The 23,295-nt window shown below is 42.1% G+C and overlaps 3 protein-coding genes across 4 annotated transcripts in view; 1 reads left to right on the top strand and 2 right to left on the bottom strand.

Moving 5' to 3' along the window:
• The window catches only part of LOC139611148 (xylosyltransferase 1-like), a 32,015-nt gene extending 23,275 nt beyond the window's left edge, over positions 1 to 8,740 (top strand). Inside the window, exons 9-11 of the mRNA XM_071465528.1 lie at positions 1,294 to 1,489; positions 2,061 to 2,397; positions 4,309 to 8,740. Coding sequence (XP_071321629.1) covers positions 1,294 to 1,489; positions 2,061 to 2,397; positions 4,309 to 4,631 — 856 coding nt within the window. The 3' untranslated portion in view covers positions 4,632 to 8,740. The remainder of the gene's footprint in view (positions 1 to 1,293; positions 1,490 to 2,060; positions 2,398 to 4,308) is intronic.
• A 3,543-nt stretch (positions 8,741 to 12,283) lies between these two features.
• On the bottom strand, positions 12,284 to 17,070 carry kat8 (K(lysine) acetyltransferase 8). Its single transcript, XM_071465542.1, has 11 exons — positions 16,648 to 17,070; positions 16,041 to 16,115; positions 15,709 to 15,887; positions 15,562 to 15,615; positions 15,248 to 15,412; positions 14,833 to 14,922; positions 14,514 to 14,654; positions 14,236 to 14,329; positions 13,496 to 13,646; positions 13,192 to 13,346; positions 12,284 to 12,575 (listed from the first exon to the last, which is right to left on the bottom strand). The coding sequence occupies exons 1-11, from the start codon at positions 16,961 to 16,963 to the stop codon at positions 12,511 to 12,513; spliced, it is 1,485 nt and encodes a 494-aa protein (XP_071321643.1). The 5' UTR covers positions 16,964 to 17,070; the 3' UTR covers positions 12,284 to 12,510.
• Positions 17,071 to 17,811: 741 nt separating this feature from the next.
• On the bottom strand, positions 17,812 to 23,130 carry rnf25 (ring finger protein 25). Of its 2 annotated transcripts, none has more exons than XM_071465565.1 (10): positions 23,016 to 23,130; positions 22,695 to 22,766; positions 22,028 to 22,124; positions 21,761 to 21,828; positions 21,557 to 21,626; positions 21,346 to 21,417; positions 19,940 to 20,086; positions 19,770 to 19,859; positions 19,489 to 19,626; positions 17,812 to 18,733 (listed from the first exon to the last, which is right to left on the bottom strand). In XM_071465565.1, the coding sequence occupies exons 1-10, from the start codon at positions 23,030 to 23,032 to the stop codon at positions 18,056 to 18,058; spliced, it is 1,449 nt and encodes a 482-aa protein (XP_071321666.1). In that variant the 5' UTR covers positions 23,033 to 23,130; the 3' UTR covers positions 17,812 to 18,055. The 2 variants fall into 2 exon arrangements, with proteins under 2 accessions (XP_071321666.1, XP_071321657.1); XM_071465556.1 differs by having other exon boundaries at positions 22,955 to 23,022.
• Between the last annotated feature and the right edge of the window lie 165 nt (positions 23,131 to 23,295).

Genomic DNA, 23,295 nt, shown 5'->3' with positions numbered 1-23,295 from the left:
CACAGTAGGTACAAGGAGGTACTTGTTGGATTTCGGGTGGGGATTGGTGGCTAGAATGGGTGGGGGCAGCATTATGGGAAGTGTGTGTGTGTGGGTGGGTGGGGGTGGGTGGGGGTGTGTGTGTGAGTGAGGGGGGAGGATGGGGGAGTTAAAACAGGACTGGTCTGTTCCCTTCAGCCTGTGATTTTCGTCAGGCAACATCTCAAACCACGTCGACCCTGATGTGGAACGAAGGTGAAGACACCAGCTACATGTCAGACGCGGTTCTGTCCACATTCACACTCAGTCCAGTTTGCAGACGTTGGTCGACACAACTGGAAACGAGAAAACAGTGAAATCTCTCCCTAAATTGTGCATTATTGCCACAAATTAGAGTTTGTTTGTATGAAGGTAACACCTCCACTAACAGAGCCCGCTCCGTCTCCTCTGACTCTGTGATGGATTATTTTATTCATCAGCTGATCACATGGTGCAGGTGTTGTTGTGTTGCTCTTGTGACCAGTTTGAAAAGTGATTTGATCAAAGGTTAGCTTGTTGATACCGAGGCTTAGTGTAATTTCTGGGCCACAGCATTCGAGCCCTCAGTGTTGTACACTGATTAGCAGCCTGACCACGGAAACACAACCAGACTCAGTCCACAGCCTCCGGCTCCGTGAGGCTGAAGCAAAGCACAGTTCTCAGTTAAATACTGTAGTCAGCATGAACACAAGCTGGTGTTTTACAGGTCTAATGTTTACCATGGTCACTGTATTGGTTTAGCGTTTTAGTGTGCTAATGTTGGCTAATTAATACTAAACACTCATTTGTGCATAAAACAAGGTATTGGAAAATTTAAAGGTCCCATGTTTTACATTTCTCCAGTGTTTTATCTGAAGTGTTGATCTCCATCAGAAGATATATTTGTGGTTTTAAGAACCAAAAACAATCTCAGTGTAGTTTTACATCTCCTCTCTCAGGCTTCTCTCTGGAGCTCTAGTAACAACAGGTCAGTCAGCCAATCAGAGGAGAGGATCTGAGCCTCTCTTCTAATTAATAAAGACCTGGTTTATAATCAAAAATCACATGGAAATCTCACCTTATACAATATGGGACCTTTAAAATTTAAACTTGATGTTTAATTAACAGATTAAAAGTCAGGTTCTTACAAATCATCCTGAGACATAAATGTGTGTTTGAGATGCTTTTTCAAAATGTACCTATTGTATTTTGGACATGGTCTAAGTGCAGTGTGTGTTTGTGTGTGTGTGTGTGTGTGTGTGTGTGTGTGTGTGTGTGTGTCTGTCTGTGTCTCAGGTACATGGCCATGAGCCACCCAGTGTCAGTCCACCTCTACTTCCTGTCAGACCAGTTCCAAGGCTACCTTGTGCGTCATGTGGCCACGAACCGAGCCTCCACCCAGCTGGAGAGCCTGGAGACCTGGGTGACTCCCAAAGACCACTTCACCCTGGCCAGTCCCCCCCATCCCACCAACAGGCTGCAGCACGTCCAGGTCAGACACACCCACACACTCACTGTAATGTATTTATATTAACTTGGTCAACATGGATACAGAGGTGATATTGTCTGTTCATTTTCACTATATTTAAATGTCAAACTAATCTGGAACAAAAACACATGATCATTAGCAAAGTGAGAACATGTATGTTCCACTGTGTCAAATAGAGAAAGTCATGAGTCACTTTAATTAATTTTTTTGTTAAAAGTTAAACGGAAAATGAGACAAAAAATAAAGCAAACGAGACTTGGTGAAAACCTGGTATTTGTCTGGACGGCCTGTGGTCAAATCCTGATTTTATAACCATGACATCGTCTGACAAAATCACCAAACACATAAATTAAAGACAAAGACTGAGCTGTGATTTCAGATTTATTTACTGTAACATGATCAGAGACAATGTGAGAACAGACAGAAGATCTTTCTTATCGTGTCTCTCACTCAGAGCTCAGCCTCAGTCTGGATCCACAACAGTTCAGTCAACTCCAGAGCATCACAGACTCTTATTAGAGGCAGCTCTTCATGTCTGACTCCCTCACTCTCTGACCCTCTTCCTGTCCTTCAGGTGGGATCCGACTGGGATCCCAAGGAGCGTCTCTTCAGGAACTGGGGGGGTCTGCTGGGTCCCGAGGACGAGCCGGTGGCGGTGCAGCGTTGGAGCCGAGGCCAGAGCAACCTGACGGCCACCGTGGTGTGGATCGACCCCACCAACGTCATCGCTGCCACGTACGACATCCTGGTGGACACCTCCGCTGAAGTCACCCACTACCGGCCGCCGCTCAACCCGCCGCTGAGGCCTGGCGTGTGGACGCTGAGGGTGCTGCACCACTGGAGCCCGCTGGGCCAGACCAGCTTCATCGTGGCGCCGCTGGCGTTTCACCGACGACAGCCCATAGAGCAGGGTGAGCGAAACCAACACTGTTAATAAAGAAAACCAGATCAGTGAGAGAGAGCAGGTCCAGGCAGGACACGGACCTGGAGACTCACCTGATCACATCATAGAATATCAGGGGTCAGTTTATTAGGAACAGCCTAAAACAACAGTCCTGTAATAAATCATGAATCATTCTTCAGTTTGTGCTGTTGATCTGTTCTGTATTATACATAGTTGTCTGTTATTTAGCCAACCTGCACTGATTTGAATGGGATGGACACAATAATAGAAACAAGTGTCAGTATAACTCAGTGCAGTTCAACAGCACAACACACTACATCCTCCTCAAGGATCAGTTGATTCAACACCTCGTTGACAGATTCACCACAAACTGAACATTAAAACCTTCATGAAGATTAGACTGCATTAGTTTTAGCTGGAGGTTCCTAATAAACTGACAACTCAGTGTATATATTACTAGAAATCAAAGTTTCTGGGAGTTCAGTTAATACTGAGGATATAATGAGACAGAAATAATTCAGTGCATTCAATACCTGACAGATCAACATATCACATTCATGCAAACAACCTCCACAACAGATGATATTAATGGAGGAGTCTGTACTGGTGGACACATTTATCATGATATTATCCAATTCTAATCATTACTGAAAGTAGTGACCCAGAGTTTTCTAGAAGCTGAAGTTCAGGGTGGACAGTTGATGGTTCAGGGGGATGTTTCAGTCCAGCTCCATCTGTATAGACTGAGTGACAACGTCATGACTCGTCCGCTAACTGCACGAGTTTGATCATCGTATCAAACGTCACATATTCTCATGGAGCCGTCTGTTGATATGATGTTCAACAGCTTCAGAGGCGTCAGTGTGGGTCACCTGTCAATAACACACACAGCAGAGGACTTCCTGTCACAGCTGTCAACACCATGCAGTCTTATATTTAGAGCCAGTATCCAGTCACGCACACACACACACACACACACACACACAGGGTCACCTCTGTCTAAATTAGCCTCCCCCGGGTAACTGTTTGATTTGTTTGACCTCCCCAGACGTGTGTGTGTGTGAGTGAGTGAGTGTGTGTGTGAGACTAAGTAAAGCCCAGAGCATGAATAGACAGTGAGATTTTTATGAGTTGGTGTTATAAAGTGAAGGAGGCATGTGATCTGATCTGAGCGTGTGTCGCTGTATTTTCCATCCTCTGTATCTGTTAAAATACAGCATGTTCACCTCTAAATGATTTAAATCTGATCTTTGAGAACAACCTGTTTAACTACACTGGAGGAAACTATATTTAAATATAGCAGACTTCAGATAAACATTGAGAAACAAAATCCTGCAAGGTTGGATGGTGGGTCCAGGTGGGGCTTGGGGCATGGCGACATCACAAAGTTCCAGAAGTCCTGACGGCTGGTTTTAAGGCTCAGTGTCTGAATACAGGCTGTGTGCATTTCTCTGTGGACTGAGGCTTTGATACTTTCACAGTATTTAAATATATTATATCCACACACACACACACACACACACACACACACACACACACACACACTTGTACTTCTATCTTTGTGAGGACACTCATTGACAAAATGCATTCCCTAACCCTGACCCTGACCTTAACCTAAACCTGATTCTAACCATAACTCTGAAACCAAGTCTTAACCCTCAACATGTGATTAGAAGGTGTCTCAAAAAGTGAGGACCGGCCAAAATGTCCTCACTTTCCCAAAATGTCCTCACTCTGTTAGTAAAATACTTTTTTTGGTCCTTACTATGTAGCAAGTACAAGTGCACACACACACACACACACCTTTAAGTTTTGGTTTCACACTGTGTTAAATCATCTAATCTGGTTTTAAAACTGATCTTATTTTTCACCCCCCCCTTCTCTCCCTCCCCCTCCTAACACCTCTGTTGTGATCCAGAGGATGCTCGGCGGCTGCACGGCGGCCCAGCCAGGAACTCCTACATGGAGCAGAGCTTCCACGGCCTCAACCCAGTGCTGCGGCTGCCGGTGAGCCTGGGCGCTGTGGAGGAGGCCGAGGCCAACGCCGGCCTGACGGGGGTGCCGTTGCGTCACTGGCTGGACCGGTTGCTAGAAGGCCACTGGTCCGCCTCAGACGTCTGCTCCACGGGCCCCAGCGCCTGTCCCGTCATGCAGCGATGCCATCTCACCGTCTGGAGCTCCGCTAGCCCCGACCCCAAATCTGAAGTGACCCCACCCAGAGAGGACGGACGGATCAGGTAGCAGACGGACGGACTGAGGGATGAGTGAACGGAGGAGAGGAACAAATGAAGGAGGACATGGGGCCGATGCTCTTTTAGTGTCATATTTATTTATTTAAAGTTTAATGATGGCGAGGTGGCGGTGAAGGATGGAACTTCAGAGGCAGCGACGAGAGGAAGAGGAGGAGCAGACGCTTCAGTCCTCAGTCTGCTGCTCTCTCTGAGATTTGGGACTACAAAGCTGTGTGTGTGTGTGCGCGTGTGTGTGTGTCAGATGAACTGTATACCTCTAGTTGTGTGAATGTGTTTTTATATGTTGAGAAGCTCAAAACGGACGTGGTCGCTCATTTTTAGTCCTATTATCTTCAGATCATTTTTATGATGAAGGCTTTGTTTCGTTAAATTATGTTTGATAGAGCTCATTTATTTTATTTAAGATTCTGGAGTCGTCCTGGGAACCCTGAATTGTTTAATGCAGTTTCCAGTTTTCTTGAAAAATTAACTACAATCAAAAGAAGAGCCCTGAAGAATCTGTTAAGAAAAAGTCAACAGTTAATAGTTTAGGTCACTATGATTAATTACTCAATGATTTAAAAAAAAAAAAAATCTCTCATAACAAATTGTGTGTAGGCCTGTTTTCATTTCTCTTCTGTCTCTTTGGCCGTAGGCTGAGTGGAAAGACAAACAAACATGAATACAGAAGCCAGTTCTACAATGAGAAATTAACTCATCTCCACAGCACAGTTTGAAAATGCTGTAATTAAATCTTGGACTTCAAACACTCTTTGTTTTCTAGATATGATTCTTCAGAGATGATGGGTCTAAAAAAGTTACGAGCCACCACAGACGTTCTCATACAGAGCCAGGCGTCGGTTCTGATCAATTATTTCCTCAAATGACTAATTTTTGCACAGTTATACATGTTTTATTCCTGCAGTTTGGTTATTTGTTGCCCTAAAAAGTACGATATTTGCCTCCACACAGGTACCTCAGAGTTTTACTTTATATACTGTAGTACTTGAGTAAACCACCGCTGCAAACTACCTACGAAGAACTTACTGACAACTTTCCCCATTCACAACGATCGTGTGTTGTGTGTGTGTGTGTGTGTGTGTGTGTGTGTGTGTGTGTGTGTGTGTGTGTGTGTGTGTGTGTGTGTGTGTGTGTGTGTGTGTGTTTCTTTGTGTGCCATGTCGGAATTCTTCAGACCATCTGAGACTTGAAGTGTGAGACGTCTGCTATGCTGGAACTAACAAGAGATTCACCTCTAATTTCTTCTTCTCTCTAACTTCATTTTTTTGTTTGTTTGTTTGCATTTTGCTGTAGAAACTGATGTGACTAATTTATTTCAGAAGTTAGATGACTAATTCAGTGACTGATATGATGCTGATTTTTGGCGCAGCAGAGGAGATTTATTTTTTGGACAGAAATGTCTGCCTCAGTCAGTTTTGAATGAAATGGCCTCCTCTCACTGCCTCTTACTTATCTGCTCTTATTTCAAACGACTTTACAGCTACGAGTTTATTATAAGCACAAAATTTTTTAAACTAAATAGGTTGTTTTATTTTGATTGGATATTTCTGGGCCTTTTTTATCAGTTATCTGTTGTAGTTTTAGTAATTGTTTAATTTTTAAGATGTCAAAATATAACAACACTTTGCAAAGCACAAGCCTTGAAAATGTGTATTTATATGGCGTGTATATACAAGCAATACACAATATCAAAAATTGAAAAGCAGCAAATCTTTATATTTAAAAAGCTGATTACAAACAAGTAAACTAAATAACTTAAAGTTTAACATCATTGTTACATAAGTCATTGATATTCCTACATAAATCTCTTATGTTGATGGGTAAAAATCAATGACTGAACAACTTTTGTTGGTTTGTGTATTTAAATATATGTTGATATGTACCTATTTATTTTTATATTTGTAATTTTTCATATTAATTTCTTGGAACCACATTTCCTTCCATACAAGAGTAAGGTCACTTCCTGTGAGCTGAGTTTGATATAGCAGCAGGTGAAGTGGAGGGGGGGGGGGCCAAGACGTGTTGATGCACCTTCAGATTTCTGTGCTGCTCTGTGATCCATATTGTGCCAGAACAGCCGGCTCAGCAAATATTTCCACCAAGTCTGGGTTGCACCTGTAAGCATAAAAAAACTGTTTGGTTTTTCTGTCCAGTCATGCACAACAATCAGTTCACAATAATGCAAAGAAAGAAGCGGCTGGTGTAAACAGAACCAGTTTTGTAAAGCTACTTCCTAATGTTTTTAATAATGGCAACTCGTTAATGGCTAAAAATCAGTGCAACTGATGAGCTCAACCTGTTAGCTGTGTGGGAAGCAACAGATGGCGTTTTGAGTTTTAGCTAAACAGGCTAATAATAAAATAAACAGTCCCTGTGAAAAGAGTAAAATGATAATGTTCATTTGCTTTATTGCCGATGGTCAGATTGATAAACATTTTGAGTCTGTACGGTAAAATGAAGCTACAGCCAGCAGCTTAGCTAAACTGTTAGCTAACAGTTAGCCTGGTTCTGTCCAGAAGGGAAAAAAATGGCTAACAGGCTAACAGGCTAACTCACTGTTTACATGTGACAACAAGATGTCACAAAAAGCAGTCCAGCACAAACCACAAGTTTTCCCAGGCTAGAAGTTTCTGACTGTTTCCAGTCTTCATGCTAAGCTAAACTAAGCTAAGCTAAGCTAAGCTAAGCTAAGCTAAGCTAAGCTATCAGCAGGACAGGAAATAAGTGAACTAATCAAATTCTTATCACTTAAAGTAACTACAGGATAGCCGAATGCTACACAGGTGTTGCTCATATTTCCAAAATCATCAATAATAATCATAGAATTATTTAGAAATGTGAATGAATGATTTTAAAATCAATGAGTGAAAGATAATCTCAGTTAATAAATCCTAATCCTTAGTGGTGCAACCCATCCTTAGTTATATTGTTCAATACTATAAAAACTAATGTTTAATATCTTTAGAATAAATGGTTCCAGTGTGTGGTTACCATATACAATAATAATAATAATAATAATAATGATAATAATAAGACCAAAACTGGAGATCAGTGGAGTTTTGTAATGAGGGTAAAGGTCACGATGATATGTTGCTCTGTGACAGTCGGCACTTAATCAGGACACAAACAGCACGTCATATTTATTCTAGAAAAGATTGAGGCTGTTCTCTATGAATTATTATTTGAAATGATCAACACATGGAGCAGATGTTACCAGATGTTCAGGCTGGTGTTGCTGGGTTTAACCCTGAACGAACAGTCCAGCAGCAGACTACAGGACCAAAACATGCAGAGAGCATAAACATCAGAAAGTCACTGCTCGGGAAAAACCATTTCATTTTAGTAATCCAGCAGTAATTTGATTTAAACTTCGCACGTCCAGTCTGACAGGATTTTTAGAATTTAACAGAATTACTGTCACTTTAAAGTTTAAACATTATTTATTATAACAGCTTCCTCACTTGATCCAAGTGACAATTCTTTGAATATATTACATCACAGCAGTTATTTTAGGATTGCCAAAAAAAAAAAATGTCCTAAACATTTAAAAAATTTGAGGAATTATAGGACAAAAAATGGCAAATAGCAAATTCAGCTTTTATTTATTTTCTGTTCCTGCTCAAGGCAAATGGTTTTAATTTGAAAATTTGGAGCCATTTTATGTCCAATATGTATTTTTCATATGACGAGTGAATCTATGTAAATCAGTATTTTGTAAAATGGTTAATAGAGGATGTACATTTTTAAATTAATGATAAGCTGGGTCCAGGTGTTTGGACACCGACGTCATGTGACTGTTTTAAAGAGAATTTTTCATAAATTTCAATGGTGTGAAAATGTTCAGATGTTCAGATTCTCAGCTGAGATGTTTGATCTTCTCATCAGTTTTTATTTTTGCCTCATGTTGTTGCTGTTTTTCTTTTCAGCCTAGTGTCGGCCTCTTAAAGGTCGTCTCTGTGCCATTTCTGTGTCTCTCTGACTATTGGTTTCTTCGGTTCTCTCTCTGGGGGTAGTGTTGTGCCTTAGCTGTACTCCTGTTTTAGGAAACTCTCTGAAAGCATCAAAACTGTCTGAAATGTCCAAAAAAAAAAAAAGAAATGTTGTGAATGCCTTATAAATGACCGTAGTGGTTTTGAAGTACAATTTTGGAAATAAAACAGAATATCTTTATTTTGTGCCCATGTAATTTATTTCACTCTCTTGTATTATTGTACTGATACTGCTTATACACATGTAGGGAAGTCTGGGTTGAGAGATGGACCAACACATTGTTGGTTTTGGTCTTTTCCTGTTTACAGTAACAAAAATATAGAAAATCACGAGGCTTATCATTCAAGTGTACATGATTTTTTAAATTTCTAAGTACAGGTCTCTCCTGCCTTAATTTTACTGAAAAGATCTTGAGATTTTCCTTATTGAACTGTCATGAAAGCTTCATATCTGCAGTGGAGAGCAGCCACAGCCGGCGGTGATGGAATCATCAATACAGCTGATCGATGACAAACAGCTGAAGGACAGAGCTAATTATCATTGGTGGGGCAGCAGAGTTCGCTGCTGCCTCCCAGCACGTGACACTGACCATAACTCCAAACATAGCAGGACTACAGGGTAATTGGCGATCGCTTTATCAAGCCAGTAATAAATTTATCCTGTTACAAGATAAGTGTTTAAAAAGAAAAGATATTTTAGGCTAGGCTAGCAGTTTCCTCCAGCTGTCAGTGCTAAACACGTCCTGGGCCTCTCGCTGTAGATGCAGAGAAACAAATATACATGTATTTAAAATCAGAATCTGATTCTCACGAGGGGACACAGCACATTTAGACTGTCAGGGTAACTACAACTAATGAAACGCAGCACGAATTTTCAGTATTAATAATCAGAATAATAATAAATGAACATTTATCTCATTAGAATCACAATGCTTGCAGGGATTATGGTGGATTGTTACTGGCACACGTTTAGGACCATACAGCAAAATAAGTCTCTAAAATGTCTCATGATTGGTATTTGAGATTCCATTTATTTACTTGATTGAACTGCTTAATTATATATTTTCTCTAATTTTTTTGTTTCATTAGACCCAACATAATCTAATTATCTGTTAAAAGCTTCCTGCACACTGCCAGAAATACAATTCTGAAATGATTATATGATTTTTTTTTACATTGGCCTAAAATCAAAAATGTCTACAAACACTGGAGGAACCATGTGTTAATGTTTCTATTTTTAAATTGCAGGATCCAACCACCCCAGGTTACTAAAATCCCCCAAATTCCCACATATAAAATCCTGAGATGTCCTCAGTGTTAACTGCAGCCGTAAATAAAGCACAGATTCTACTGAACTGTGTTTGAATGTGTCTTCACATGAGGACGTTTAAACCTGAAATGCAACACAATATCCTGTTTACTACACACAAATCAAGCAACTGTTCCACAACACACGAACCTTTCATGGGCCTGTGATCTGTGTTTAGATCTGTGTTTACAGAGGACAGCCATGTTTGACAGCTGCAGCTTTTTAGGACATTTATTTGTGACTAATTAATATACAATGAAATATAGATGTATCTGTTTAATGTTGACTCAATATTTTGTTTTTATTTTCTCTGTCTCTGTTTATATTGTGAATTTCTGTTAATGAATATGGCTTGTTAAGTTGTTAAAAATTCTAGAGGGTTAGGTGTTTTTATACTTTTAAAACCTGTAAGTATCTATATGTAGTTATTTCCAGTACTATAAATTAGCAATATTTAGCTACAAATTTTAGAATTCCACAACCATAATGGAACATTACCCAGAAACTGCACAGGAAGTGAACATGAACATTATGGTTTGAGAAAACACAAACTCATAAAAAGCTCCATTTATTCCTGAACACACCACTAAGCAGTTTGGGGGAGGAAGAGGAGGAGGAGAATGATTCATCCTCCCTGACCACATCTTACCTTTTGATTCAGGGTTTTGCAGCCTTCAGTCTCCATCCAGGTTCTGTCCTCTGTCCCATGATGGATTTGTCTGAAAAAACATAATGTGATTTAACTGAAGTGGATCCTTTCTAAAGGCACTGGAAGGCCTCTGTGAATCTGCACTAACAAACACAACAGATCATTAAGGTTCAATCAGGTGCTTTTATTTTGACAATGAAAAACAAGCCAGGAGCAGATGCTGCATATACTTCACCTGGATATGTTTGGATGATATTTGACTCATGTGAAGCACTTTGTTACTTGTGTTGAAAAGTGCTATACAAATAAAGAATTGTTATTATTATTATCATATTTGATTTGATCTGGCTTTTATATATTTGGTTGTGATTTTATTTAACTTATACCTGTCACTTTCACTGTTGCACAACTTGGGTGCAATATTTGTTTTATTACTGCTATACTTGATACGGTTACTGTTGCTGTTTGCTAATAGTTTATTGTTCTAGTGTAAAATGTCCCGTTTCACTCCTGCAGCTTCTCAATGAAAACATTTAAGGGACCCTTGTTAAAAGTGCCTGAGTCTGCAGATTTTAAAGGAAAAATAAAATGGTGCTTGGTGATATTGATGCCATCAGTGGTCAAAGCATTGTCGCCCCCCTGTGGTTATTGTGATGCTGACCTCAGACTGAAAGCTGTTGGTGGATGTTACATCAGTGTTAAACCTGGAGCTCTAACATTTAGTGTAAAGCTGAGACACAAACATGAACATTACACGAGCAGCATCAACTTTTGTTCATGTGATTCACTTCACATGAGTTTGATCCTATCTGATGCCACCGAGCTGCACAAAGCATCAGCTGCTCCACGGCAGAAAATAAAATGTGCTCACTTCCGGTTCATAAGAGCAACTCACCTGTGGCTGAAGCTCAGAGTCTGAGCCGCCTTCACGGTGTTCACCAGCTCTGAAAATAAAAATCTGTTCTCTTCCTTTCTTTACATGGATGGGTTTAAATTTCTGCGGTGACAAATCAAACAGCTCGACGGACACTTGGACCAGTCACAGCAGGTGAAGCCCGGACAGGTGTAGCTCATAATCACCAGTGAAGGCTGCGTACCATTTAGCTCCTCCAGTGGGACAGCAGAGCTCACTGGGAGGAGTGAGACCTGCTGCACCTGTCATTACTGAGACACTATTCTGTTCACATCAGTTTAAATAAGACACTTTAAAAACAGCTGCATGAAAACAAATGACTGTTGAGATTACCTCTGTATTTACACGCCCCCAAATATGAACCCTACAGACCACCTGTGCTGAAACTATCCTCTGTATATCTTAGTATGTGGCCATTTAGTTATATACAACTTTATTTAGGAGGATGTTCCACATGAGGAAAATAATTTAACTTCTTAAAAGTAAGATTGGATACAGGGCCCGGCCCCTACAGGACAGGGCCAGGTACTAGCTAATATGCAGGACTCATTAGAGTCTGAGGGCCCTGGGCAGTTGGCCACTTCTGCCTGCGAGTATAAAAACCATTATACAGTTAATGCTATGTTCATATTACATGACAATTCTCCATCTTACAGTACAGAATATAACACTGTCCACTATTTTACTGGGCTCTACCATTGTACAGTAATATATTCAGGATATATTATACTTAAAAATCATGCTTTTGTTTTAAATTATTTTATTATATCCCATTTTATTTGATGTCATATTACTTTCAGAAGCAGTTGTTACTCAGGAAAGAAGGAATCAGGAGACGTCTGTTTTTTTTTACATATATATTTAAGAAAATACTGACAGATGCTACTTAAAACTATATACAGCAGGTTTTCATAACAGCAGGGCTTTGCCAGTTGGGAAAAAGAGAACTTGGCAGATGATATTCACAGGCTGACTGATGGACAGATGTGGCGTCGCTGGCTCTGCTTCTCACTTCTTAGACAACTTGGCTTGTTTATTTTTGGGGGGCGCCCACTTCAAACACATAGTGTCCACTGTGAAAGAGACGAGACGTCATGAAGGGGGACACCGGAGGAAAAATGCAGAACGACACATCTCACAGATACCAGCATGAACACAAAGGAAGGAACACAGATGGTTTTTGAGGACTCCATCATGTGTCTGACAACAGTGAAGTTTCTGACACATAAAAACGCATCATGCTGAAAACAGTGACCAATGGCAACTATGCAGAAACCAGTGGTTATGTTATGTGTGTGTGTTTTCGTTGGTTGACAGGAAATTAATCTCCACAATTTGATCTCGATTAATTGTTTGACTCCTATGACTGAACTAAGTATCTCTGGGTTTTGGACTGTTGGTCATGAGATATCTGAAGATATATCTTCAGGCTCTGGGAACTGGTTTTCACAAAATTTTTGACATGGAAACAAATCCTCACATTGGAGAACATGAATCAGTGAATAGCTGGTCTCTTATCTTATCACATTTTGACAAAATGAAGTCTTGGGGTTATCACCTGGGGTTAAGCGCGATGCATGGTTAAATCTTGGGTTTTGTTGTTTTGAGTAGAACCAGGTTTCGGGTTAGGAATGAAGGAGGAAACTATTCAGTGGATGTTTGTGCTAATCACATGATGCCTGGACTCACCTGTGATTGGTGGTTTCTTATACTGGGCGCTCTTCAGATGCTCCTCCACCAGTTTGGGCGTCACACAGATAACGTGTTGACCTTTCCAGTACTTCACCATGTTGAGCGACTGCAGTGTGCTGATGATGTCGCTCTGTGTGATGCTGGTCATCTGGCTGAGGATAAACAGAGGGACGAGGGTCTGGCATGAGGATCACAATCTGGGCTCTCAGCAACACCAGTGTGAACTGACGGGATGATGGTGGTTAGAAAGATAGAGGGGCTGGTGGTCAGATGATGGTGTTTTGTCAAACAGTGTGTCTACCTGAGGTCTTTGATGGACAGCGTTCCTCTGAAGTCCCTCAGGATCTCTAACAGGACCCAGGACCAGTAGCTTCTGTAGCTCAGCTTCCCCAGATCAGACAGAGGCTTCTCTGGAGAACCGACTGTGCTCTCCAGCTTTGACAGCTCATAACCTGGACAAGAGCAGGAGCAGAGGTTTTATTGATAATTGTGCTTAAAAGGTGTGTGTTAAGTTAGCCGAGGTTCCTGAATTTGACCAAAGGCTGTGCTGCACTCTGTGGACAAGAGGTCAGCTCTATGAAGAGGATAACTGCAGAGTTTGATCTTTATCCCAGCTGCAGTTTCAGTGAAAAGCCACAAAGAAACCTGAGACTGAGACTGTGGTGAGTTCACATATACATGGATATTCCTACTTAAACTAGTCAATCAGCTGATTAGTAAAGTCACCACACATCAGACTGACACTGATGTTGATCATCAAATAAAACAGAACTGATCTGATTACAGTTTGAAATCACTAAGATTACTTTGTTTTTCTTTGTTCCATGTTTGTTCCAAACAAGAAAAACAGGACTATTTTTGTCATTAACAAAGAAATGATTTAATTGTAGGATTCATTAACATGTCATTGTCATTCATGATTGTTTATAGCTTCAGCTTTTACTAAAACCACTGAATACGATGCCGTTAGTGAAGAGTAATCATTATCTGTAGTGCTGACGCACACACACGTTACAGCTCCTGTCATGCTGCATCACTTACTGAAAGCTATGAGAAACTTTCCGTAGCCTCTGCGTTGGTACGGCGGCAGTGTGAGAATACACGCCACATTATTCCCATCTGGAGACTCTTTCTCCTGAAAAACACACCCAGCAGCAACAGGTGAGACCAACAGTTATTATGTCAACTGTTCGATTCAAACACATTTGAATTTTGAAAACAACAACACGAGTCACATGCAACAGGTGTTAAACAGGTCTGTCGTACAAAGCGCACAACATTTGTGAAACAATACCAAACCCCTCAGTGAGGAGACTTACTTTGGAGAAGTAGCCGACTATGTGCGCCCCCTGTTTGTTGACTTCAGTGAGGATGTAGAAGATGAACGGCTCCACGTCAAAGTACAGCGTCTTGTGGTCGAGAAATAGTTTTGCTAGTAGACAAAGATTCTGACAGTAGATCTGCAAACAGAGACTGACAACCAATCAGTATGACATCATCACAAATAAAAGTCTCAGTCTACAGAATCAAAGTGAAGTTCTGTTTTATTTCCACTTAAAACAGTGGGAAACAGATGAATCCACATTATTTTGAATTTAACATCTTCAGGTGTGGCACAGACTCTGTAGGTGTGCTCACCTTGTGGTCCCGCCCATCCACTTCAAACACCGATATGTTGCTCCTCCTGTAGATTTCTTTCCCTGGAGGCTGCTTCCACTGACAATTGGACTGAAGAGACAAAGGTTATGGTTCAAACTTCCGCACTAATGGTTACATGTGATTTAGGAAAAAAAGTTTTAAATGTGAGTAAAATGTCAGGACATTAAATAGAACTCTGTGAATTTAAAGGACATTTAATTTCACAAGTCAAGTCTCAGTTCTTAGGCTCTAACACTGATGGCAAAGGGACGGACAAACAGCTGTTGTTTCTAGCTGATGTCTTTGTTTGAAAAAACATAAAAGTTGTCAAATTTAAAAAAAAAAAAAAAAAGGATGATTCCATGAGAGGCACAAACTTCCCTATCTCCTAAACTGAAGTGAAGGCTTGACTGACCAGGTGATGTCTGAAGGTCTTCTCATACTTCATGTATTTAAGGCAGTACTCGCAGATCCACAGCTTGGGCTGCTTGCCATAATCTTCTGGAAACGGTGAGAAGTACCAGGCATCAATCTCAAAGTTTCCAATCTGGATCTTATCCACATATTTCACTTTGGTGATCTGAAACATTGAATTTCAACAGTAGATGCATGAGCCAATTTAATCAAATAGTTCATAGGACACAGGAGGGGGAACACAGTTATAATTGCGTGCACACACACACACACAAACACGCACGCATACACACACACACTTGCTCTCCCCCTTACCGCCTCATGCTCCTTCTCCAGTGCAGCTGTTGTTGGATCCATCTCTGCATATGTCTGCAAAAAGAAAATGCATTAGGTACCACCGACCATTAAATGCCTGAGAATGTCACCACAAACAGCACCAGGTAACTGCAAAACAAACTCAACCTTCTGCACATGGTTGATCTCATCGTGCTTGCGCTTCTGGTTGCGGGTGATCTTCCTCTCAGGCTGGTCACCCAGATCACCAACACCTCCGATCTCTGTGCTCTTCCTCACTGCATCCTTCACTGTCTTGGTAAGTGCCAGACGGGCCTTCCCCACCCACTCATCCAGCCGCCTGTTGACTGCACGCCAAAGAACAGGAGATTGTGGAGCATTATGTGAGGGGGATAGAGTGGGTACAGGCAAATTTAGTTATATATGAAAAGTGGTAAAAATTAGGGTTCAGTTGTGTGCATTGCATTCATGAGTGTATCAGTAACTAGTGATGTACTCACATCCTACATAATGAACATAAAACTCCTCTCTGCCCTCCTGCTCATTCAGGCGGGACTGAATAACCTCTGCCGCATCTGAAAAGCAAAATCCACCAGTCAATATGTTTTGTCATGCAAAGCAGTTTTCACCAGTAACTGTTCCACCAAGACTCGTTGGAATAGAACGTCCAACCAAACTTCATTCAGATTTCAAAGACTTTAACACTACCCTTTAAATTAGCAAACATACTAACTGTTACTTCAGATGCTAATCCGTATATTATTATAGACTGCGTCATTCTTTAATTCGGGAATCCACTAATCTGTCAACTGCACCTTTATCTCATTTACTCGAGTAAAACATCAACTCGTAGAAGTAGCAGGACCAGTGTTTGCATTGTTATGACCATTGTTATGATTTAACCATCTGTGTCGAATGTTCCAGAAAGTTCCGATGACCGCTCGTAACGTGAAATTAGTGGAGTTACATCTCACTGTCCAGTACGCTTTTAGAGAATAAACGAGACCCTGCACTTCTAAATTTAAATGAAGTTTGGTGTTAAGTCCTCCCCAAAACAAAGGAGAGTTGACCCGCTAACTGAAATGTGGAAGAAGAGGAATCACTCACGCCACGTCTTGTCGGCTCTTTGACATAAATACGTCTCTCCGATCTCGACCGACACCTCTTGCTCCCTGCCGCTGCCGAGCACTCCTCCGTCCGGGGTGTGCTGACTACTAGAACCCCCGGCTTGTCTCCCACGGCCAACGGCCTCCGCCTCGTCTTCTTCCCCGCCACTGCCGTTAGATGAACACGGAGCCGGGATACTACCGTCCAGTTCCCCCCGCTCACTTTCAATATGACTAGAATCCATGTCTACATCCATTCCACACTCAGAGTCTTTATTGTTGTTGTAGCTTTTGTGAAACTCGCTCCCGCCAGTCATAACCTCGGCCGTTTTAAAAACAACCACACGCCTCTACGACCCTGCGCAGATTATTCCGAGGGGCTGGTCCTCAACAACAAACTGCCAAGATGGCGTCGGTCAGACGTAGGTTCCGCTTCTCTTCCTCCCAAGAAGCTCCTCCTCCAACGTTCAACAACTACATCTCCCATGAGTCTTAGCGCTATGTTTTTTTTTTTTTAAATGTTTTTATCTTCATTATAAATATATAGTATAAAATAATTTAAATTCAGGGCCAAACTAACCTTTTAGGGATAAACTTAAATAAATAAGCAAAGATTATCACACTTTCTGTGCGTTGATTAGAAATGATTAGTTTGTGTATTTGAGTGAACACAATTTAATACTATACGTACAAGATGAACTAAAATAATAGATTGAAAGCTATATTTTAATTTAACCTTCCTTCTCTAAGACAGGTATTACATAATAATGCTGGTGTCACCATTATTGTTTCCCTGTAACTAATGTTTATGTTGTGCTTCATAAGGCAGTATTCAGTATTAACAATTAATAATTTGTCAAATTAACAGGATCACCAGACTAATGTGTAGCCATCAGACCCACATGAGGGTCTGGGCCCTGAAGCAGTTGTAATATTTTTATAGTGGAATAATATAAACTAAACCACTCTCTCTCTCTCTCAGTCCTGTCTGTTATATTCCCATGTTAACATAGCTTCAAATTACAGCATCATTGTCAAATGTTTTCAAATGTCAATAATATTAAAGATAGATTACATATTAAGGATTATACAAAGATGAACAGTCACAGCTGCTGAAACTGAACTGAACATTATTACAAAATGAAATACAGACACTGAAACACACTGATGTCCAGAGAAAATTTAATTTGTGGTTCTTTCAAGTCATATTGCATCACAACAAAAAACAACAACCATCGGTGTCTGATATTAGTTTGCATGAAAGGACATATCAGAGACCAGGATAGCGGCGATGTACAGGAGGATAGGACACTGTAGTGAATGTCATTTCTGCTGCAGGGCTTTAATCTATGCAAACTCATGATGGAGGCACATATACATTTGTTCATTGGCCCTCCTGTTGCCCTTTGTCATAGCACCTCCTCTCTTCCCCTCTCTCTCTCCACCACCTTCTGTTGGAAGCCCCTGCCATGACCCCGGTGGGGCCCGCCTCCTCTGCTGTACAGGTTGTTGGCTCCTCCCCTGCTTCTTGAAGCTCGCCCTTCCCAGTGGTATCGGGCAGGTCCAGGGCCCCCGCTGTGTGGGGCAGATCGGTGAGGGCCCCTTCTCCTTCCACGGTGGCCACGGCTGCCTGCAGAGTCTGCAGCATCTTTTTGGCAGTCAGTCTCCAGACCTGACTTGCACACTGGCTGACTGTCGGGAGAAACCTGCTGCTGCTCAGCGTAGACCTCCCTGCTGGTCTTCGGCCGACACAATTCTGCATTTCCGTGCATCTGATGGTCACGATCACCCTGAGCTTGTGCTCTCACTGGTCCTTCAGCGCAGTCTGAGGACAGACAGAGTTTGTTCAGCTGCTCTGTGACGGGGGCGGCTCTCGCATGTTGAGGTCTGTACCTGCCTCCTCTCCTCGGGCCCCTCACCTGGTACTGACGCCTGTGGCCCTGACCGCCTCTGCAGTGGGACAGTCCAGGAACAAACTGATCTGCTCTGAGACCAGTTTCATCAGGGGACACACTAGAAGCAGAGGGTGCCTGTTGGTCAGGAGACATGTCTACGTCCAGGTTTCCATTTTCAGCGACAGATGGAGTCTGTGGGAGTTGACATGCATCACTGTAAATGTTTTTATACAACATTATGTAGGAACAGTGCTAAGGTAAGCAAACATCTGACTCTGGGTTTAAGCTTGATTACAGGTCAGGTGATCAGTTGGTCTTTCAGCTATATACAGTCACTGCAGTGGAAGCTGTAGTGCAGCCATTTGATTGTTTGCATCAGAGACTGTATCCTGTGGAGCCCTGAGCTCACTGCTGCTGATCAGCTCTCCAGGAAAAAATCCTGAGGGATCTTTCATTTGTCCTGATCTGTATTGATTGTAATCAAAGAGGCTGACCTTGGTTTGAGGTTTTTTTCCTGAAGTTAAACTCGTTTCTTTCTGCCTGAGAAGTTGGTAAGATTTCTCACCTTTTGCTAAATATGCATTTTAACACTGTTTCCATAATAAAAGTTTTTTAGAAATGTCTGAGCGACTGAACTGTCCAGGTGATTTGTAGCTATGACAGAAATAAAAAAAATCTATTTGCTTCTATGTAGCAGCCTTATTGAAAAGGTATGTGATTACTCTAAAATAAAAGACTGGAGAAAAATAATAACAAACTGCTCTCAGCCACACCCCAAGCCCCGCCCACCTGGACCCACCACCCATCCTTGCAGGATTTGGTTTCTCTGAGTGTTTACTTGAAATCTGCCATAAACAGTCAGCCAATCAGAAGAGAGGCTTGGAGTCTCTCTTCTGAGATCTTCTGCCTATCAAAATGAGGTCATGTGACTTCTGATTCAGCCTTACCTCGTTGATGTGGATGAGAAAACGATTTGATTCCTCCTCCGGGTCAATGATCCCACCTTTAGACCTCTGTCTTTCCAAAAGCTTCTGGAGGTCAAACCACTTCTGCTGAAAGTCTGAGCCGATCGCTGCTTCATCCAGCTGAGAGAAAAACACAAAGTCTGTTCATGCTTTTATTTTCCACAACAGTGAAACTGTTCAGGTGTGAACTTCCTCCCTGACCCTGGAAACAGCAGGGAGCAAAACCACCTCACCATGAGCCGTGAGGTCAGAGCTGGTTTTACCTCAGGCAGCTGGGGGGCCGGGGACGACAGCAGCTGATCGACATCGTACGCCAGAGGCTCTCGACACACCGGACACACCACAGTCAGCTCCTGTGGGAGGAGTCAGAGTGAGCAGTCAGTGTCTCTTTGATCACAGCTATTAACCGTCCCCACAGCGGCTGACAGCGGACCTGACAGGCTGTTCTCTCTCTGGTCTTGTCCTCCTCCAGCTCCTTCTCCCTCTGCCGGAGCTCCCTCTCAGAGTGGCTGGCGTAGCGGCCGAGGCAGTGGGAGTGGAAATAGTGGTAGCAGCTCGTCTTGGTGAACGCCTCCCCCTCCTGACAACACACAGGACACACAGGTGCATGATGGGATTTGTCACGGGTTTAGCAGATGCAGATTATAGGAACATTACAATAACAATTTCCCTCTTTGGCCGCGTGTGAGCAGCAGAACAAGCTCTAAATAGTTTTTGTTGTGTCATGCAACAACTATTCCAAGTCTGCAGGGAATTACATGACACCACAAATTCACGAGTCAGATCCAGACCCAGATCTCTGCGGAGACATTTCAGTTTTAAACAAAACATTTCATTATCAATAAATCAGTTAAAGAAAGAAAACTATGAAAAATGTCCATCAACATTTCCTAAATCACACTGTGACAACTGCCAGTCCAAAGTCACAAGATACTGAATTTACTATAATTCTTCATAAATGAAACCTGGAATATTCAGGATTTTTTGGTTTAAAAATAACTTTAAAAAAAACAACTTGAACAATTTTCACAATCAAATTTTCATCGTCTGTAAGAGATTCCATAAAATCGAATTTCCTACGCTGTAGAATAAAGTAGAAACTCTCCTGAAAACATCCGTCTCATCCTCTTTTCCAGGATTCTGGGACACACTGAGCAAACATGAAACAATCGTCCTAACTTCTGAGCATCTGGTCACCTGAATATTTCTGGGTTTTGTGGACTCCAGACTTTTTTTTTTTAAACATGTTTTTGGGCATTTTGTCTTAAATTGACAGGACAGTAGAAGGTAACAGGAAAGTGGCAGAGAGAGGGGGAATGACATGCAGGAGAGACGCGCCCTAATACTCAGCTATCTGGTCGCTCCTTGTGGAGTTATTTAATCAAAAAGGTTCAATCTGTTTTCCTGCTCAATATTTTTAATCTGCGACAACAACATCCAGAGGAAGAAGAGCAGCTCTGAACGGTGCAGCTGAGGAGGTGAATGAGCGATTCAGGGAAAAACATTTTGACATCCACACAGACAGTTCACTCCATCCATTTGTAAAAACATTGATTAGTGCAGCTTTAAAGCTTTTAAACTGCTGAACTTCACCCTATTCTTACTTTTAAACAGAGCTCAGAGTGCAAAATAAAACAGGTTTCATTCCGAGTCAGGAAAAATCCTGAACATGGAAATTTTAGACAAAAAAAAACCTTTTGAGAGATTCTGAGACAGAGAGAAGAGTAAAGAGGTTGATGTGAACAAAATCATAATATCCAACATGTCTTTCTGCTTCATAAAGGTGCGATGGGACAGAAGAGTGATGGGAAATGAAACACAGAGACACAAACAACAAACCTTAAATCCATAGAGGCAAATGACACAATTCCCATGAGGAATGTTGCTTTCAGTCAGGATTTCTTTTGCTTTCTGAGGAAGAAAAAAAGAGGAGGAGAGTTAAACATAAACCCTTAACAATATTATACTGATCAGCACCATAACATATTAACTCCACAGATAATCACACTGTAAATTCTCTTAAATGATATGAAAAAAACTCTATAGTGACCTCAATAAGCTGATACAACACTGGTGAACCCAGACACGACTGAGCCTCCAACTGAAGACACTTTTGGACACTAAGAGAAAGAGGTTGAACATGATAACAGGGTTTTACTCAGGTTATATAAGCTCCTCCGCAGTGACACTGGTAAATGAGAGAGACAGAGAGAGAGAACAGAGTCGGAGTCAGTCTGCAGCTTCAGTTCATCACCTGCTGAGCTTGTCATCAGAGAGTCCCCGGGGGTTGTGAATGGAGATGGCTGGAGAAGACGAGGGATACTATAGATAGAAAATGGGGGAGAGAGACTCTTACGTTCACCAGCATAATGAGAAGACATAAAGTTCTTCTTTATATCGATGAACCACAATCTGACTTGATTAATTTTAGTTTTGTAGCATCTCACACTTAGTATTTTGTTCTGTCATGTGTTTTCCTCATCAAGAACCTCAGGCTGCACACGGATAACAGAGAGCGTACCTGCTGATCGAGGGTCAAAGTCAGGGTGAGTCGGACGAACTGGGAGACAGAGTCCTCCGCCGTGGACGGGTACAGGACCAGACTCACCTCCCAGCACCTGCAGGACAGTAAACACCAGCCACTTTAAAAACAAGGACAAGGCACTGGAGGCTGAATGAAAGTCAGTGTCATCAACAAGGCTGATGCAATAAAACAGCATCACGAGGCCCAACAGGCCACACAAACCATGTGCTCTGTGCAGACACTCTGTGCCAAACTCCATTCAAAAATCTGTGAATTTTATGTTTCCTTGCTCATGTGCAAAACATTACATTGCAAAAAGTTCGGTCCTCAGGACAGTTTTGGTTCTGGGGATCATCTATGTTCTTCCTGTCAGCTGTTAGATTAGATGCAGAGGCAGAAAAGACGCAGGAACCATGAGCCTGATGAGGACTTCAGCCTTTTGTTCCCTCTGCAAACGTCTTCACCAAACTTTATCACCCCCTGGATTTTGATGGGTGTTTTGTTAAGACTACGGTGCCCCCGCACAGAGCAGGCAGGGTGGTACAGAGCTGTGCACCAGAGTGAGTGCTCTGTCAGGCTGTGTGAGGCTGCACGAAGAAGACGAAAGTGTGGATCACGTATTGGTGAAATGTTGCTGCAAAATGACAGCGAACTGTTGTCTCACCCGTCCTCCCTCCTGTTCACCTGCAGCTCCTCCAGGTAGATCGACTGCAGCACCTCGATTTCAGACAGCACACTGCGGAGGAGAAACCCGCAGCAGTTAAACCGTTCAGCTGTTTTTAACCGTTCAACGCTCCAACAAATCAAGCTAACGTTAGCATTTTAGCTCCCACGCACTGTGCTGCCGATTAGCGCCATCAAACCCACGACATTTCCGTTCATATTTTACCCAAAGCAGACGGATTGACTGCAGCTAAAGCACACCGTGTGATGGGATTTGAGGAGGTGAGGGGCGAGAATTCAGACATGCTGTCAACAGACTCACTCGCACTCCGCTGCCATGATGATGTTTCTGTCGGAGCCGCTGGTGTCCCGGCAGGAAGTGCGGTTCCGCCGATTCCTCACGCTAAAAAAATCACGTAAACGCACCGCAAACTGAACCGCGTTGCCCCCGCTATGAGCGTAACGCCCCTATTCCCGTAGACAAAGTGCGCATCTACGCTTACGCTCAATTTGAAAGTTTATTTTGAATGTCGTCACCGGAAGTCGTACTCCGCCATTATGTCTAACTTGATTTCGGTGTGTAACTGCAACTGCATTTTAAC

Source organism: Trachinotus anak, unplaced genomic scaffold, assembly GCF_046630095.1.
Source record: "Trachinotus anak isolate AG129_WGS33_773 ecotype Australia unplaced genomic scaffold, CSIRO_AGI_Tana_v1 ptg000003l, whole genome shotgun sequence".
NCBI classification, from domain to species: domain Eukaryota; kingdom Metazoa; phylum Chordata; class Actinopteri; order Carangiformes; family Carangidae; genus Trachinotus; species Trachinotus anak.
This window is presented reverse-complemented; position numbering and strand designations above follow the sequence as displayed.